The sequence below is a fragment of the Nicotiana attenuata genome, unplaced genomic scaffold (genome assembly GCF_001879085.1).
Source record: "Nicotiana attenuata strain UT unplaced genomic scaffold, NIATTr2, whole genome shotgun sequence".
NCBI lineage: Eukaryota > Viridiplantae > Streptophyta > Magnoliopsida > Solanales > Solanaceae > Nicotiana > Nicotiana attenuata.
In genome coordinates, this window is record NW_017671268.1 from 277,744 (window position 1) to 296,461 (window position 18,718).

An 18,718-nucleotide genomic window follows, 5' to 3' on the forward strand; every position below is an offset into this window, starting at 1 on the left:
CTAAGTAAGCATACTGGACAATTCACTAACATTCCACTTATCCTTAATAGTGTTATAGTTAATTTGAGAAGGTCCATACTCAGGAGGCAACGAGTTCAGAATAAACTGAACCAAGAAGGAATCATCCACTTTCATCCCCACGGTCTGAAGTCTTGCTGCAATGTTAGTCATCTCGATGATATGGTTTTGCATACTACGCGACCCATCAGACTTCATGGTCGTGAGTTCAGCCATTAGTGTACCAGCGAGAGACTTATCTGCAGAACGAAAACGTTCTTCCACAAACTTTAGGTATTCCCTGGCACTTTCTGTTTGTGGAATAGTACTTCTAATGTTGTTGGCAATATTCATTCGTATAAACATAAGGCTTAGCCTGTTAGAGCGTTCCCATGCTTTATAGAAAGACTTCTCGTCCGCACTGCTCGAATCAGTAATGGCAGCAGACTTATCATTCAGCAGAGCCAAGTCAAGATCCATCACACCTAGGTGGAACTGGACTTGTTCACGCCATTCAGAGAAGTTCAATCCATTGAACACAGTAACAGACGAAGCAAGCGAATGAAAAGGAATAGCTGCAAAATAGATAATACATGCTCACAAATCAATATGGATTCAACAAAACAGTTAAAGCATATCGCAATTCTCCTTTGGGTAAATACTACGATACACTATCATAATTTAAATGCCATTTAGTCTTTAATAGGTAATTAAATATTTTTAACCAAATATATATGCCATCTTTGGACAGACAATATATATTTGACTAAGAATATTAATTTACCTCATCATATTCACTATTCATAGAATAATTGATTCACCTTTGGGTAAATCCTTAAGTTCTAGCAATAGTGAAAATTAATTTATCCACTAATTTTTAAATATAGGCATTTTATTAATTTCATGGATAAACTATAATTTTATGTATGCATATTTTTTTATGAACATACTAGTTTGGCCACTTTGGTGACTAACAAACTATATAAACATAATTGCACGCATAAAATAAACATGTATGCATGTGAATATTTTAAACAATTCAGTTTGATCACTTTGGTGACTAATAAATTATCTTAACATAATCACATACACAAAATAAATAATAACTGACTTTATCAACTAATAGCCCAATCGAATTACTTTGTGGCCAAGGCAAAACAGTAATGAATTCTAAATCAACTTATGGAAAATTACTTTTAAAAAAAACAATTCATGATGGGTTTAGAAGGTTGAGGCAGAATATCTACTTCAAAGGTCAGTTACTTTACTGGTGAGATTGTGAAGTAATTTAATCCCACAGGTTTAGATTCCCAGTACAAACATTAGTTACTTTCCTTCTTTATTAGCCAATTATCATGATCATAATTCATAAGTAGTTAGCCTTAATTGCACCAACTTTCAAATTCTGCTTCAATTCCTTTAACTGAATCGCATATTTACGGCCAACAGTAGGAAAGCAAAGGCAAAAAGTAAGATAAAAGAATTGCAAATTATTTGACTCTTTTCTCATTAATTTATTATCCATTGATACAATCGATTTCCACAAACAGAGAAATCTACAAGAATCAATAGCTTTGAATAAAGGTATGGCATGATTTCGTAATTACCGTAGGTATACATAATTTCAAAACAGCAACTTATTCACAAAAGTTTATTATTTTTAATGAAGATTATCAGTTCAAGTAATCCAGGCTCATGATACCACATGTAAGCATAAACTTAATTAATACCAGGATCTTGAACATGATAATCTTACACAAAATCATTACAGAAAGAAAACATACCTGAATCGTAAGCCATCATCGTGAAGCGAAAGCGTTAATTGAAATTGGTTTCTCGCCCCTTGCCTTAACTTTCGTTACCACCGACTTTAGTGATGGAAGAGAGGAAAAATACGGTAACCTAATGGGTGGGGAGAGGACCAATTTATAGAGGTTCTTATTTAATCTGATACGTCCATCAAGTAACCAATCGGACGGATAAGATTTGCTCATTCATTAAATATTAATTATGGGCCTTAAACCTATTGGGCCACACACACGTAGAAAAATAACTTACATAGTATAAAATTCTCTTTGTACTTTCAGTTCAGTTATACACTGCAGGAGCTGCTCTTTCTATGGCAAACTTGATCTAGTTATTCAAAAGCTGCAATCTTTAAAACTTAAAAGCATATATCTTTCGTAACTTAAACAACTTCACATAATAAGTAGGCCACAGATAGTGAAAAGGGAGAAGCATGCCAAATTTCTAATATTGCTAAACCAATCAACGTTTATTAAAATATGTCCATTCAAATAAAAAACTGCGGCTGGTGCAAAGAAGTCAACTAGCTAGCCTCAAAAGCAGCCAAATAAGGTACATTTTTCTTCCTTATTTTCTATTCTAAGCCTGGTTAAAAGAAAAATTAAGCAATAATAGCCACACTGGTGATGGTGAAGAAGCCAGCTGGCTTTTCGATCCATCGGATACATATGATACTAATGCAAAAACAACAAATGCTTACTATGGTACATCGTAAGAAGATACATTCTATTAATAAGTCCTCCAAGCAGTCCAACATTTCATTTTTTTTTTTTAGCATTTCAAGGTGAATCCCCAGACGGATGACAATCTTGATATGAGGCAATTGGTAGTTTCGTACCTGTTACAATATTCTCTTATGAGAAACAAAAGATGCAAATTATTTAGCGGATATCCCTAAATGAGTTGCTGCCGGAATTAAAATTCAGCTGCAGTTTTTTAATAATAAACATATTTCAGTAAAAAAAACTTCTCTTTTTCTGCTTTCTCAAGTGTGCATACTTCAGTAAAAAAAAAAAAAAAAGGGCAGCCCGATGCACTAAGCTCCCGCTATGCGCGGGGTCCGGGGAAAGGCTGGACCACAAGATTATATTGTAATGTGTGAATATCTCAACTCATTTTGCTTCCCCACAAGATCTTCGAGTAACTGGATCCTAAAGGCAAGAAGATTTTGAGTTTATACAAGGTACCCTATGTATAGCATGTTCTTCACGCAAATAAAACTGTTTTTATGTAGTGTATTCAACTAGATGAGAAAAATTCGAGTTCAGTTAGAATAGCAAAGTAACGCAAAAGAAATCAAATATATTCCCAATCATTAAATAATGTGCTTGATGAGAACACATATCATGTTAGGAGAAAAAGGGATCTCCAGTGAATTAAATGCTAACCTGCTGGTTCTCTTTGGAAGAGGGAGCATTGTAATGTAATAAAGGAATCTTCAAAACCACCACAGTCAGCCAATATCCAAAATAGGATGTTTAAATGCCTCATATGTAACTCAGGTAATGGGATGAATTTTTGCTACATAAGCTCTGTGCCCGCTGGATCAACCGAAAAATGAACAGAGAGATGTTTTTGGACGATTGGCTGAAATTTAGATCTCCATGTCTGCTTTCAATAAGGAAAGCGTTCAGATTTTAGAAACTAGAATCATCATCATCAAGTTATGAAATTTTGACCATGCTACTTCTAGCTTCCTTTTAAACTTCATACAATTAAACCAATTATTTGGGGGCCATTGCATAGGATGTGTATTTTGAAGCATAATCTATCTCACAACTTAAATATAATTACAAGAGGCTTTAAATACCTTAAATCGATAAAAGATAATATCAAATTATCTGCTAAAGAACAATTAAGTTTGAAAGTGCTTCCATTAAAATATGTTTTTGTACAAATAAAGTAGCAAAGATAGAGATTCCAGGATTGGAGGACCTGCCACAGATCGGGTGTCCTTACATTTTTGTATTCTGAACTGTTCATGAACATCTGGAATGCTTCAGCTGATAGATAAATGCATAGTTAGTTGTTGCAAATATTTTCAAATTGCAATTAAAAGGAAAAAGATGAGAGCTCACAAGAGCGAAACCGTATTACTACACCATGAGTATATTCCACGCTGGAAATATTAAAAATTGAACCTGAAAAAGAGAGATAATTCTGTGAGGTGCTAGGACATGTGTATCTGATCAGTGATTGAATAAATGAAAGTAAATGGATTAAAACAATCCTTTCATGTTATTAAATATCTCTGAACTCCAAGTTTTCTTTTTCCAGATTATGTTTTCTTATGACTTCTATCCTAAACAAGAAAATGCAGCATGTCAATTGGGAAACAATCTCTAGATAAGTACATCATCAGTAAAACATTCAAGGAATACCAAGAGTAGCCTGAACGATTAAGGATGGGAACTCCGTTATCAGCTTTGACAGAGCAAGCAAAGCATCTTCAGCAGGACCATCCAAAGAACTCTTGACAAATGCTATGAGAAGTAAAAGCTCCACGCCATAGTTGAACTCCTGCCACCCAAACACAGTCAAATATCTCTTGTTTATACCAAAAACCTACCGTCACTCCCTAATGCTCGCTAGCACTAAAATCACTGAAAGACATGCAAAATAAAGATAGGTTGGATGAGAAAAAATGGAAATACAATATTAATAGTTCAGAAGACTGTCTCTTGCAGAATCTGGAAACCACCAAATAATACACATTAAAGATTGAACAACTAATGAGAATGAGTGTAAGCCTCACTGTTGGGGATCAACAATTACTCTATTCTAGAAGAAGTCTCAAGATTAGCCTATCCCGCATTAAGTATATAAGAACATAAATAAGTTGGATGGACAAAAGGAATAACAACTCTAAGATAGCAAGTACAAAAATTCTAACGAGATTCAAGTAAGTGGATATGTTTCAACCTCTCCTTTTCGAAATATTGGCAGTATATCATCTTCTACTTCGGACTCAAAATCGGCATTGATAATTTCCTGTCAACATGTAATGCTAAACGTTTCAGAATATGTAGAAGAATAGAAATTAAAGAAGGGGGCGGGATTCCATCTGCAGCAGAACTAACAAATACAAATCAAAAGGCACAAAGGATTTTGTTCTTTACATGTTAGGGCATACATGGCAGTAAGGCAGCACATGGTCCCTAAGGACTCCCACGTAGAATTGGTTCTCATAGAACTTCAAGAGATCCTCCTTTGTCTGAAAGCGCATGTAGGTAGCATGGCTATATTTATCATCATTCCCACCAGAGATGCGTCCTACAGCAGTTAATAGAATGTTAAACTAACATTTAGAGAATAGACACCTCAAAAGGCATCCTCTGCCCCACTTCATGCAAAACAAACTTGAGAGGAAGACTGAACTGAAGCTTCTCTATTTGGCAACACAAGCTTAGCAATGTTCAGGATGAGAAGCAACCGGATTTAACCCAAACAATTTAGGTCAAATTATATATCTAAATTACTTTCTTCATTTTATGACTCGACATCGGAGAAATTTAAACTTATTCTTTAGAAGAGTTTGCATTCTGTGTTTAGCTGCCTAGAACTTCACCACATTTTTGTACATCTCATATTATGCTTTGTCAACAAAGACATATCAGACCAGACATAAGTGCAACAAATACAAGAACTCGACTTAAATTCACATAGCGCGAGTAAAGCAAAAACCAACGGCCCTTATTATATCAATGCAGAAGTCAAACAAGAAGTAACTATGACCTAGTGAGATGGAAAGAATGCCAGGCATTTGATATTGGGTTGTGTACAGGTAATCCAGCATATCTTTCTCCTGTTGTTCAGATAAGTCCTCCTTCCCTTTGATCAAACACACGTGTTCAACTACTTTTCTGCAAGCAACAAGCAGATATTTTTTGTCAAGATAAAACTTGAGAAAACAGAATACAGAAAGAAACTGATACTTTATACATTTGGTGAGCTAGTTTTGAGAGAACATACCGTGCAACATGAACAAGATCTAAACTACATTCAGGATTGGGGTATATGGGTCAAGAAAATGCTATATTTCCAATAAGCTACCAGAAAATATTCCCAAGTAAAACTTCTATAGGCAGATTAATTGGTTAAGTTATAAGCAGTTATACAAGAATTCCTGGAATTTCCACCCTAAAGAAAATTCTCTTGAAATTATCCTCATCTTTCTTTGGAAGTAATACTAAATGCCAAAAATGAACAAAATGCAAAGCAAAACAAATTCTAGAATTGCCAAGCTAAGATAAGCGAAGCAAGACTTTTTTTTATAACCGAGAAACCCTAGGGCTGATGGCGCATGGTGTACAGTCGCCCTGTCTCTATAACCTTCTCCACTCAGCGATAGGTTCTAACCCATGACGTGTGCCTAACCTACATGTCCTATGCTGCATTCTTACCTCTAGGCCAAAGCCCTAGGGCAGCAAAGCAAGACTTGTTAAGGTCTAAAGAATCAAGATAAGCATAAAACAGCGCAAACTGTAAGACAAAATGAAACGTAGAATCTTTTCGTTGCTATCAAATTAAAAGTCGGATAATATTTAATGTCCTTTTCCCATTTCACATAAGTACACCAGAAATACTATTGCACATAAGGCAACTTATCCTTGATTAGAAAAACATTTAAATTATATAAGAAAAGGTGTGAAGACCTAGGAGATTATCACTAAGTCATATGGCTGATTAAAAGGGCTCACGCAATAGTACTACGGAATTGGGCTAAGAACATATGATTTGTTTATACAGCCAAGTCATAAATCAGTATCTGTATAAACTTAAAGAAGAGAGAAATCGCAGGAACCTTTTCCGTTTAACGCCATTACCAAAGCTTCGTTGTTCAGAAGCTGAGCATATCACAATGCGATTATTGGTTCGCAACTCATGATTTGCCTTACCCAAAGCTGCAAGTAAACAAAGGAATTAACAGTTACCAACTTATGTAATAAAAACCAGAAGGATTGCAGTTAACACACTGAAATTTGGACAATCCATTTGAGTAAAAAAAAAAAAAGCAGTAATTGAGTACTAGTATATAATATTTGACACGAAATTACCATTCCATTTGGGGTTCTTCTTAAAAGAAAAAGGACTGAAATTGAAGGGCTTTTTGGGAGAAGATGATGATGTGGTGCTATTGAAAAAGATATTGGTGAGAGGAGAAACGATGGTTTGAGTATGAATAATCTGCATTTTTTTGATTTTCCGTGGGAGCCCAACGCTCATTGTCTCATTTAAAAGTAGAGATACTTGGGAAGTGAAACGGGTGGACTAGGAAAAACCGTCATTTAAAAAGAGGGAGCTACACTAGATTCGCGCTAAATACTTTTTATTTATTTATAGTTCCCGTAACTTCTGTTTGCAAAGCCACCACATAATTGGAATTGGTGTTAGGGTAGTAATTATAGAGCCTATTAATTACACAATATTGTAATTAAGATGATCTGTTTGTTTTTCATAATATAATTACAGTGTATACAAGTGTAGGGCTGCTTATCGGGCGGATTGAGCGGTTATTTACTCTTAACAGTTTGGCTTATCGGTTAACGGGTTTTAAATGTATTAATCCGCTAGCCACCCGATAAGATATCGGGCGGATTGGTATCGGTTTAGCTCTTATCGGCCTCATTCAATCTATATTACGTGCATTAATTGTCTGCTGACGGGTGACTCAAAATAGAAAATTGAGAAAAGAAAAAGGAGAAATTAGAGTAGCAGCTTTCCAATTTTAAGTATTAAAATAGCCGTCAATATGAATTCTCCCAACTCTCAGCTCAGGATAATTCAGTTACTTTATCATCATCTTGATTACACCTCACAATCACATATAATATATACGCCTTTTTCTTTTAACTTTCATCACTAATATTCTTCGAGAAAGAAGTTAAGACGTTGTACTAGTGAATAAGCATTAGAATACTACATCAACAACAACGAATTAATGATATGAAATATTTTCTATAGTAATATATATATATATATATATATATATATATATATATATATATATATATATATATTCTTAACGGGTTAACGGATTATCCGTTAAGAAAATTGAATAATCCGTCCCCAAATCGATAAGCCGTTAATAAAAAAATTTCAATCCGTTCCCCGTCCGTTAACCGTTAACCCGATACCAATAAGCCATTAAGCTTCGGTTTCGGTTCGGTTTTCGATTTCGGTTCGATTTTGAACACCCCTATACAAGTGCATTGTTTGGTTGCACAAATGTAATTACACAATAGCATTAATTTTAAATATTATAAAGTTAATTATCAATTATTAAAAGTTAAGATTTAACAAATATATGCTATTATAAATGATATTACATTTAATATTTAAAATACATATTATTTCTTAAAAATATATTAATTACTAATCACAATGTGTAGCTAATATTGTAAAAAACAATTGACATATATATTTTTAAAATTTATAATATTTTACTTTAATTAAGTACAAAAACTAAAAGTACATATTTTATAAGATTATCATGGACTGCATGCTTGACAAAAAGATTAATATTTATAATTATAATCCCATAACATTACTCAAGTATTTTAAGAAAAATAATCTATTAATTCTAACTAATGGCATGCAATTCGAATTAATAATTCAATACTACTAAAGCAAATAAAATGGAACCCAAAATATAACATAAATTCAAAATAAATTTAAAAACAACATAATACTCTTGTGTAAAATTACAACATAACATAAAATAAGTTTCAACGTAATTTAAGTAAATATAATTCAAAAGAACAGAAAAAATAAGTATATAACCTCATTCAACAATGGGATTCTACGTTAATGATATCACTCATTATATGTCAAGTGTATTAATGACTCATTATTTCTAATATTAGGAGTTGTAGTTTCAAAACTAGAATAATAACACAATTAAATGAGGAAAATAAAGATAATTAAAAAATATGATCAACTACATGGAATCACAAAAAATAAAGGTTGAAAAAGAGGAATATTATTTAAATAATTAGTCTATTTTAACATAGTTAAGTTTGCATATAACCTCATCCAATAACAAAGTTCAACTTTACTGACATGCCCATTATAAGTCAAGTTTGTGGAATTTATTCTTTCTAAGATTGCAATTTTCTAGAAAAATTAGGATAATAGTATAGCTACGTGTAATAAAAAAGATAAAAAATAATAATTAAAAAATAATAAAATATGAGAAATTAAGAGTCTGTTTGGAAAGTCACCTAGGAATTGGATTTGAGTGTAATTGGGTGTAATTACACAGTTTGACATGTTTGCTTGGCCAAGTAATTACTTGATCAGCATGAAATTGGGTGTAATTAGAGGGGTGTAATTACACTCTCCAATTCTCAAGGGGGGTGTGAGAATTGGAGGTAATTACACTGTGTCATTACAATGTTGCCTTTTAGTTTCTTGCCTTTTTGTTTTTATTTTAATTTATTTTCTTTATAACTTTTTATTTCTATTATTTTACTTTTTAAATTTTAGTTTTACTTTTTAATTTCTTTTGAAATTTTAAAATATATTTTTCTTTGTACATTATTTATCTTTTATTTCTCTACCTTTACTTCTTGTGATTCCGTGTAATTGCTTATATTTAATTTTTTATTTATTTATTATTCTACTTGTTGAAACCACACCTCCTAACATTAGAAATAATGAGTCATTAACAAACTTGGTATATAATGAGCGATGCAATTAAAGTGGAATTTCGTTGTTGAATGTGGTTATAAACTTATTGTGTTTCATAATCTTAAGTTGTAATGGAACTTATTATTATTATTATGTTGAAATTTGACGTATGTTAAACTTTTTTTTTTTTTGGATTTTGAAATGTGTTATTTCATGGTTTCAATTTACTTGTTTTAGTAGTATTGGTTGACATTGCATGTTGTTCGTTTTTAGTTAGAATTGATAGATTAATTTTGTCAAACATTTGAATAATGTTATGACATTATATTTATAAATTTTAATTATTTTATCAAGCATGAATTCCATGAAGTTCTTACAAAACGTATGTTTTTAGTTTTTGTAAGTATCTAAACTAATATTATTAATTTAAAAAATATATTAATTATTTCGACAATATTAGTTATAAATATATGATTGCTAATTAATGTATATTCACGAAAAAATATATATCTTACATATCAATATAATATCATTTATACTTATAAAAATTTATAGGCATATATTTATTATATTAACTTTTAAATTTTGATAATTACTTCATTTAAAATTTAATTTAACTATGTAATTACACTTGTGCAACCAAACAGTAAACTTGTAATTACAAAAAAGAATATATATACAAAAAGTAAATTAAAAAGAAAAGAAAGAAAAGAGATTCTGCAAAATAACCTTGTAATTATACCGTGCAATTACCAACCATTCTTAGCCCCTCCCTGAAAATTAGAGAGTGTAATTACACCCCTTCACTTATACCCAATTACATGCTGACTAAGTAATTACTTAGTGAGACAAACATGTTAAAACCGTGTAATTACACCCAAATCGAATTACAAGGTGGTTTTCCAAACAAGCCCTATAGGTACTTAATATAGAACTTGTAATATGTATTTCATAGGAGTAACATTATTAATATGGGTAAGGTGCTAAAATCTTTGGGGTAATTAATGTTGTTAGGGCAATGTCCAAAGAAATGGAGAAAGAGAATTATCTTCAATTCTTTATGATTATCAAGGGGCCATAGAACGGGTGATGTAGAGGATTAGGTGGATGATTAGCCAAAGGATCATTCCAAAATTAATTAATTGCACATTCCCATTGTTCCATGGAAATATTCCTTTGCGAAAGGATGTTCTTCCAGATAGAAGATGACGAGCAAAGTGTTGAAAATTTTGTGCTTATTAAGGAATCTGCCGCTAAATACTACGTACTAGTCTGTTTCCTCATTGATTTATTATCTCTATTATAGCACCATGCCAGCCAGTGCAACCAATTAGAGATGGATCTAGTATTTAAACGCTATACCCTTGACCAAACGCTATGCCAGCAATGTCTTGTCTTCCTCTCTATAACAAGTTTAGCACCATTTATTGACCAATAAGCTCCATTGACTATTCGTCTTTAGCTAGGCCTCCATTAAAAGTAAAGATGATCACCTTCTTCATATTCCTCTCTGTTGTGACTTCTCAATTTTTCTCAACACAAGCAGTTACAATGATCGACATTCGAAACAACTGCCCTTTTACGGTATGGGCAGCAGCAGTTCCCGGTGGCGGCCGACGTCTCGACTACGCTCAAAAATGGAGACTCCAACCTTCAAATGGTCCAATTGCAAAACGTATCTGGGGCCGAACCAATTGCAATTTTGACGCATCTGGGCGTGGTCAATGTCAAACCGGCGATTGCAATGGAGTCCTCGAATGTCAAGCTTTTGGCACACCCCCAAACACTTTGGCTGAATACAGCCTAAAGCAGTTTAACAATCTTATTAAAATTTCAAAAAAAAAAAAAAAAATATAATTTTAAATCTATAATTTCAAAAGTTTAGTGGGTTCATGGTAAGATACTAAAGTTAAACCTGTCAAATATAAATTATAGATCCACCTCTTTATAATAGTACACCCATCCACTTAAAATCCTGAATCCGCCTCTAGCTATGGGTCACATTCTCTTGTTCGTTATTGTCGTTATTGTTACATATTGGTTTTAAGAATGGGAAAAAGGCTAGATTTGTCCCTGTACTTTCGTATATAGTTCATATTTATCCGCAGTTTTACCTTTCGTCTAAATTCGTCCCTACAGTTAACAAAGTAAGCGAAATAGAGGATCTGCTAACGGTAGGGACGAATTTGGACAAAAAAAGTGAAACGGAGGATAAATGTGAACTATATACGAAAGTACATAGACAAATCCAGTCTTTTTCCCTTTAAGAATAAAGAAGTTATATATATGCTAAATTATTAAACGAGTTAAGCTTCATTTAGACTTGTCTACTGAAATCGAAAAAAATGAAATGGTTGTTGTATGGGGTAAAATATGTTCATATTTAATGATCGCATGAGAAAGCGACACGTGGAACTGAAAATAGAAGATAGCCAAACCCGGAGGCAGTGATCCCGCTTGTCATCGAAGAGAATGATACTCATAAAGACAAAATAAATGCCGTCATCCGATAGCATTCAATGAAAAATATTCTACAACATTAAGTGCATGATTCGTTACAGAGAATATGACATTTACTGCACACCGTTACACATTCTTCAATGGCCCTCATAATTGTCACTAGAGAGGATCTTAATTCTAGGGCCTTGTTCCATAGGTGTAACTATAAATAGTAAGATCTATCATTCATTGTAAGTACATGAAATAACACGGGCTAGCCAATTTTCGGACTAATAATTGAAAAATTGCCAGCATTTGCAAAGTCATTAAAAAATCACCACTATTTTGCTGAAACATGAAAAGTTCTGGCATAATATGCGGGATTCTGGAGCTTATGCATATAAACTTCCACCATATTATGTTGGAACTCCAGCACATGAAAAATTCCAGCATAATATGCTGAATTTTGGAGCTCTCGCGCTAAACTTCCAGCATATTATGTTGGAACTCCAATACATTATGAAATTCTAGCACAATCTCATATGTAAAAGATCAAACTCTAGCATATTATGCTAGAACTTATCCGGATGTTTAAGGGTGTTTTTATTAAGATTTACAACAAAAAGTGACTAAATTTCAATTACTTTAAAACTATAGTAATTTTTTAATTAACAGTCGTAAATGTGACTATCTCTGATTTCTTTTTCCCCCTCCTTAAGGTAATTAAAAATTTCCGGGTACTGAAGTCGAAAAGTCTCCATTGACTATTCGTCCTTAGCTAGGCCTCCATTAAAAATCCCTCTCCATCGTTGTTTTTTATCACTCTCCCAATCCCAAAGTAAAGATGATCAGCTTCCTCAAATTCCTCTCTGTTGTGGCTTATCAGCTTTTCTCAACACAAGCAATTACAACGATCGACATCCGAAACAATTGCCCTTTTACCGTATGGGCAGCAGCAATCCCTGGTGGCGGCCGACGTCTCGACTACGGTGGAAAATGGAGACTCCAACCTTCAAACGGTCCAATTGCAAAACGTATCTGGGGCCGAACCAATTGCAATTTTGACGCATCTGGGCGTGGTCAATGTCAAACCGGCGATTGCAATGGAGTCCTCGAATGTCAAGATTTTGGCACACCCCCAAACACTCTGGCTGAATACAGCCTAAAGCAGTTTAACAATCTTGATTTCTTCGACATATCTCTTGTAGACGGTTTCAATGTTCCAATGGAATTTAGTCCAACATCTGGTAATTGTTCTGTTAAGATCAGCTGCACTGCCGACATCATAGGACAGTGTCCGAATGAATTAAGGATTCCTGGAGGTTGTAATAATCCTTGTACTGTTTTCAATACTAACGAATATTGTTGCACATCTGGTGGCGATTGTGGTCCAACCCAGTATTCCAAGTTCTTTAAGGATAGATGTTCAACTTCTTACAGTTACCCTAAAGATGATGATTCAACTAGTACCTTCACTTGTCCGAATGGAACCAATTACAGAGTGGTTTTCTGTCCATAAATTAAATGGATGGAGCATTTTTTTCCTTAATTGATGTATCTTAGGACGTTTGAAATCTCTATATTGTTTGGTTGATGTCATAATCGCTGCTATTTCTTAAGCTGAAATTTCAAATATTTCACAACATTCATTGAAAATGAAAAGAATAGGTATATTATTCTGTAACCAATATTTTTCTTTTGCATAGGATGTCCACTGAAAGGATTTTTGTAACCAATTGAGTGATGGAGTAATATACTTGTGTACCGCAGAACCATGCGCTTGTTTTCTAATGTTGTAACTTTCACTTGCAATACTATTCCCTCACTTAAACAGATCCATCAAATTAATACTTTAGAATGTCTAATTGTTATTTCCCGTGGTGCAGAATTGCTGCCCGGTGCTATTATTGGCATCACAAATCCAACCCAGTCCTCTTTTACTAGGGTTGGTTTCTCACAATTCTACCTTTGACACCAAAGATAGATATAGGAATATAATTGTCCCACGATGTTTTAAGTCCAACTCATGTACCACTTGAATGCGAACAATTAAACCCTTGGGGGCGTGTCATTTGATCGGTTGAGCAAGAGCCCTTCCACACGAGACTCCCGAATCACTATGGCCAACTTTTGTCTCTGTTCGACCAAAAATATATGTGTTGTATCGTCTTAGTCAACTTTTTTTCTTTAAAGAGAATTGAAATTTTAATTATAAAAATTAAACTGAATTTCTAATTTAAAAAATATTATAAGTAACCAAACTTTGTATAGTTTCTGATTATGTATTTCAAAAAATATTTAAGAAAAACAATATCCAAAATTCACACGAGAAACATATATATTCTGACGCTCGTGTTCGGAACCCTCTTTTGTGATGGGAGGAATAATCAGAGGAGAAGCTACTCTCTGGTAAGGATGGTCAATTCACCACCCTTCGTTGGAAAATTACACTGCGTACATAAGTAAAATATTAAGGTTCTAAAGGTATACAACGTTTATTGCACACTCTTTGTCGGGGATATTTTTACTTCTTTCAAGTTTGAACAGCCTCTCTACTTCTCCAGGTAGGGATAAGGTCTGCGTATACACTACCCTCCCCAGACACCACATGTGGAATTATATTGGATTTGTTGTTGTTGTAAATTTGAACACCACTAGAAAAATTCATGGCTTTGCCATTGGGAACAATGAGCACTAGTAGTTAAATGTGCTAAATTAAACGTTGTGCTTCAGTGATTAATATATCTCCACATGAAAAATATAAAAAGCAAATCTTTATATTCGAACAATAAATTTGTACACAAGTCACAAGCAAAGTGGTATCAATGTTCATTCACTAGATAGATATGTCCAGCTAGTTTCAGGACACCAATTCCCAAGCCAATGAAATTAGCATAGCTCGGAAAATTCAATTAGTGTCGGCTTGACTTGCAGGTCAAGAAGCAAGATTTTCCAGGAGAAGTACGAGCAAAAATTAGCCACGCAAACAGGCTACGTATAAATAGGGGCGTATTTAGGGCTAGGGATATAGGTTCACGTCAACTCATGCTCCTCTTCCTAAACTATGTATAAATATAATTTTTTTTAAAAATTATTTAAATATATATGCGTGCACCCATGCTCAAAGAATCTTATGATGCAATAGTTATTGGGTGCACCTCCAGGGTCGGAGCTACGGTAGAGGATGCGGGTTCGGACGAACCCAGTGATTTTTTCCGATACCCTGTATTTGTATTGAAAAATTTACTGTTTGTATATAATAATATCATGGCGAACCCAGTAACAAAAGGGATCTGGGTTTAATGGTAAGAGTTCTGGGTTCGCTTGGAGAACGTGCGGGTTCAATCACGCTGAAAGCAAAGCTATTTACTTGTTCTTTTCACAGTTTTCTTTTTAAGAAAGCACAAATAGCACAATTTAAACGATGTCGTGGCTGTTTCTTCTAATCTTCTCCGCTTCCAAATCAAAAAAGTTGGGGTTCTGCCAAGAGATTAAAACAAACCTAGATGAAAAGAGGCGCACCAACTCCTTCCTCTCCAACAACAAAATACTATTTTCCACCATTAAAGAAGCTTCCTTACTCAACTGAAAACCAATAGCTTTTTCTGCATGGAAGCTGCCTCAAACTCCAGCTCCAAAACACCCCAAACTTCAGCTACAAAACTCCCACAAAATCAGCGAAAATCAGCTCCCAAAATCCCCCTTTTACAGCCGTAAATCACCTTAAAAATGCTATTAAAGCAGCCTTTTCGCACACAAAAACAGCAATTCCAAAATAGCTCCAGCGATTGAGGTTAGCCAAGGTCTCTTTCGAGTATTCATTTTTGGCATTTGGATCTCGTTTAAGTGCATCATCCCTTACTCTTGATTTGCTTATTTGTTGGAATAGAGTCATGTTTCACTTACTGCTATACTTATGCCCTAATTAAGAAGAAAACTTTCATGTCTACAGTAGAGCTACGGTGGAAGAAAATACAGTGACTTTTTTCGAGACCCTGTATTTGTAATTTAGAACCCATACACTTAAAATCCTAGCTCCGTCTCTGTGCACCTTTATAAGTGAAATTGACGGTTCAAATCCCACTCCGGACGGTCATATTTTGTAATAAACTCAAATCCACAGTAACAATAACTGAAACCTCTCTACTCTATTATTAAGGCTGAAATGTGATTACAACTCAATTATCAAGATGCAACAACTTAGTAGCAGAATTACAATAGAAATTGCAGGAAGTAAAGTAACTAGAGATAGATAGAAGAAGGGGATGAGAAGGTTAGTCTTAGAGAATAGGAGAGGAGGAGAAGCAGACACTTTTCTCAACAATAGGCATATCCCGTATCTCCCCCCGGATCCCAAATATAATGTCCAAGCATTCTATTGGGTTGTTTAATCATTGGGCCTTTCGCCCCATGCCCAATAGTCCCAACTGGATCAACCTCGTTCCCATAATTCCTTACTAAGTTGGGCTGGTTCACAACAATACTCCCGTCCTCAAAAAGAACCTTGTCCTCAAGGTTCGAGTAGAGCAATACTGATATCCTAGTGCTCGAGGTCCACTTGTGTACCAGAAACAAACCGCCAGCCCCATAGTTAATGCGCGAAGAGATGCTTAGAGCGTCCATGATGTCCCCCTTTGAGTTGAATATATAGATGAGTTCAAGTATCAAAGAAAGTACTCTTCTAATATCTTGCTCCCAAATTTGTAACAGATGTTCTAGATTGCATATTCCCTTTCCAAGCCTCATTTTTCCAGAGAAGTGAAAGAGAGTATTTGGCAGAACTCCCTTGAAACTTTGAACAGACAAGATCAGTTGCGTAGAAACAGCCATAGTTTCAAGGAAAATGAGCACTTTATACCAGCAATCACACCAACTCACCTGTTCAAGTAAAGTTATGACCCCATCAACCTTATGTTTAAGCAAATCAAAAAGTATCTCTTCAGCCGTAGCACAAGCTTTAGCAAAAGGGAACTGTCTCCTCCCTCTCTTTGCGATTCTCGTAGGAAATTCAAACACTGCCAGCTGGTGAATAGTTTGGCTAACCCAAACAACAGATGTACCAATGAACTTTAGGAGAGCTCCACTTAGAACCACAGTCATAAATCGAGCCGAATGATTAGCCACCATATCATAATATTCAAGTTGGTGACCCAAGGATATGAAACTCACTTTCTCAATAACTGCAACAAGTGTCTCCATTATCTGTTTTAGATATTTAGAATACAGAAATGCATGAAAACGACCAAAAGGCAAGATAAGATTAGAGGGCTCCTCCCACTTTGACCCACTCCGATGTATCAAGGGAAATGCATTATCCTGGACAAACTCACTGCTGCATGAGTAAAAGTACAGCAGGTCCAAAAATTGAGCAATAGATACAACCATAACAAGAGAAATATCATATCTAAATATATGAGTGGAGTTACTAGAGATCTGGTCATTCTGAGTACTAACATAAGCAAGACTCAAGCATCTTATAGCTCCATTCCGAATTGAGCAATTCACATCAGCAAAAGTAAGTGCAAGAGCAATCTTACTAGCCTCAGTATGTCTCAACAGAAGATCCAAGGGTTCAATGCAAGCATCCCACGTGGTTGATGTCAAACCCAACACCTCAGAGAAATCAGAATTTCGTGTAGTCCCAAGGCATGCAGCAAGAAAACTAGTACCAGGATCAAAAGGAAAGTCAGTACCACCAAACTTAGCATTCGTGTTTTCATACTCAGCATCATTAGGTACCAAGGCTACAGATGGTTGTAACTTTCTTCGTTGCTGGACATGCAAGGCCGGTGATCCTAAGAACAGCTCAACAGGTTTGCTGGCAGTTGGGTCATCCGTGGGAACTTGCATATTTTTAATCAAGGTATGCCACCATATCGACTCAATGATCCACGAGAAAAGCCAAGATGTGACTCGCTCTAAGTCAACTGTTGAAGTGCTCGCGTCATGCCAATCAACAATAAATTGCAAAAGGTCACGCTTGCTGGATTGTTTGAATCGTAGAATCAATTTAATGAGTCCCTCCGAACTGATATTTACCATATGAATACCCAAATATTTAATGACCGTCAGAACCCCGCAAGAGCTTGCACAAACTTCATAGCAATGGTGTCGGTAAGGTCATTTCCTTCTCTTGCAAACCAGTCATGAAGAGCTGTACAGAGAAAGAATTTCAGTTCATCAAGCTCACTATCTATCTTAGGCTCACAATCCGCGCACAAAGTTATTTTCAACCCATCATGCATTCCTTTCCCAACATCCACAATAATGTGAAAGCCTTCACTTTCGAGCCTCTCAATGGGGAATTGGTAACAAACATGCTCAATCTTTTGCTGAAATATTCCTTGGCCATGATGCTCCAAATCAAGAAGTGCAGCAACACCTCTTACTACTTTCTCTTCATGTGTTGAGCCCCTACCAAAAAGTTGGCTAAAAATGTTGTTGATGTTCAGTCTAGCACCTCTACTTCCCATAGCAGAATTTGAGAGTGTCAAGTTTCCAAGGTCCATTGCAGTAGTATCACTTTGCTGTCCATCAGTGTTGTAGATTGTGTGTGGCGCGTAAACAACTGCTCACCAACCAGTTGCAAAAACATAAGAGCTCAAGGGTGAAGTAAAGACAAGCAAATATCCAGAGTTCGTATCAATGAAGTCACCGACATACGCTGGAAATGATGCAACCACATTCGCAAAAGGAATTGCCAGCGCAGAGCTACTGGCATGGGAAAACTCAGCAGTCACAGTAATCATCTCACTATAACTGGGATAGACAATAGTTGGCGGTATGAAAGAGTCAAAACCNCAAATGAGTAATTTAGTTGTAAAACTCATTTTCGACAAACACT

At 35.0% G+C, this 18,718-nt stretch overlaps 3 protein-coding genes across 5 annotated transcripts; 1 reads left to right on the forward strand and 2 right to left on the reverse strand.

Moving 5' to 3' along the window:
• Positions 1 to 1,797, reverse strand: LOC109207182. Its single transcript, XM_019370063.1, has 2 exons — positions 1,782 to 1,797; positions 1 to 572 (listed from the first exon to the last, which is right to left on the reverse strand). The coding sequence occupies exons 1-2, from the start codon at positions 1,795 to 1,797 to the stop codon at positions 1 to 3; spliced, it is 588 nt and encodes a 195-aa protein (XP_019225608.1).
• A 454-nt stretch (positions 1,798 to 2,251) lies between these two features.
• Positions 2,252 to 7,052, reverse strand: LOC109207188 (stress-response A/B barrel domain-containing protein UP3). Of its 3 annotated transcripts, none has more exons than XM_019370071.1 (10): positions 6,861 to 7,052; positions 6,608 to 6,707; positions 5,539 to 5,666; positions 4,937 to 5,076; positions 4,726 to 4,794; positions 4,185 to 4,323; positions 3,882 to 3,944; positions 3,763 to 3,806; positions 3,192 to 3,411; positions 2,252 to 2,641 (listed from the first exon to the last, which is right to left on the reverse strand). In XM_019370071.1, the coding sequence occupies exons 1-9, from the start codon at positions 7,027 to 7,029 to the stop codon at positions 3,325 to 3,327; spliced, it is 939 nt and encodes a 312-aa protein (XP_019225616.1). In that variant the 5' UTR covers positions 7,030 to 7,052; the 3' UTR covers positions 2,252 to 2,641; positions 3,192 to 3,324. The 3 variants fall into 3 exon arrangements, with proteins under 3 accessions (XP_019225616.1, XP_019225614.1, XP_019225615.1); XM_019370069.1 differs by having other exon boundaries at positions 3,739 to 3,806; XM_019370070.1 differs by having other exon boundaries at positions 2,252 to 2,656; positions 3,739 to 3,806.
• Positions 7,053 to 12,642: 5,590 nt separating this feature from the next.
• LOC109207189 (thaumatin-like protein) lies at positions 12,643 to 13,686 on the forward strand. The gene has a single exon (XM_019370072.1). It carries the CDS (start codon positions 12,719 to 12,721, stop codon positions 13,391 to 13,393), a length of 675 nt encoding a protein of 224 aa, XP_019225617.1. The 5' UTR covers positions 12,643 to 12,718; the 3' UTR covers positions 13,394 to 13,686.
• Positions 13,687 to 18,718: the final 5,032 nt, after the last annotated feature.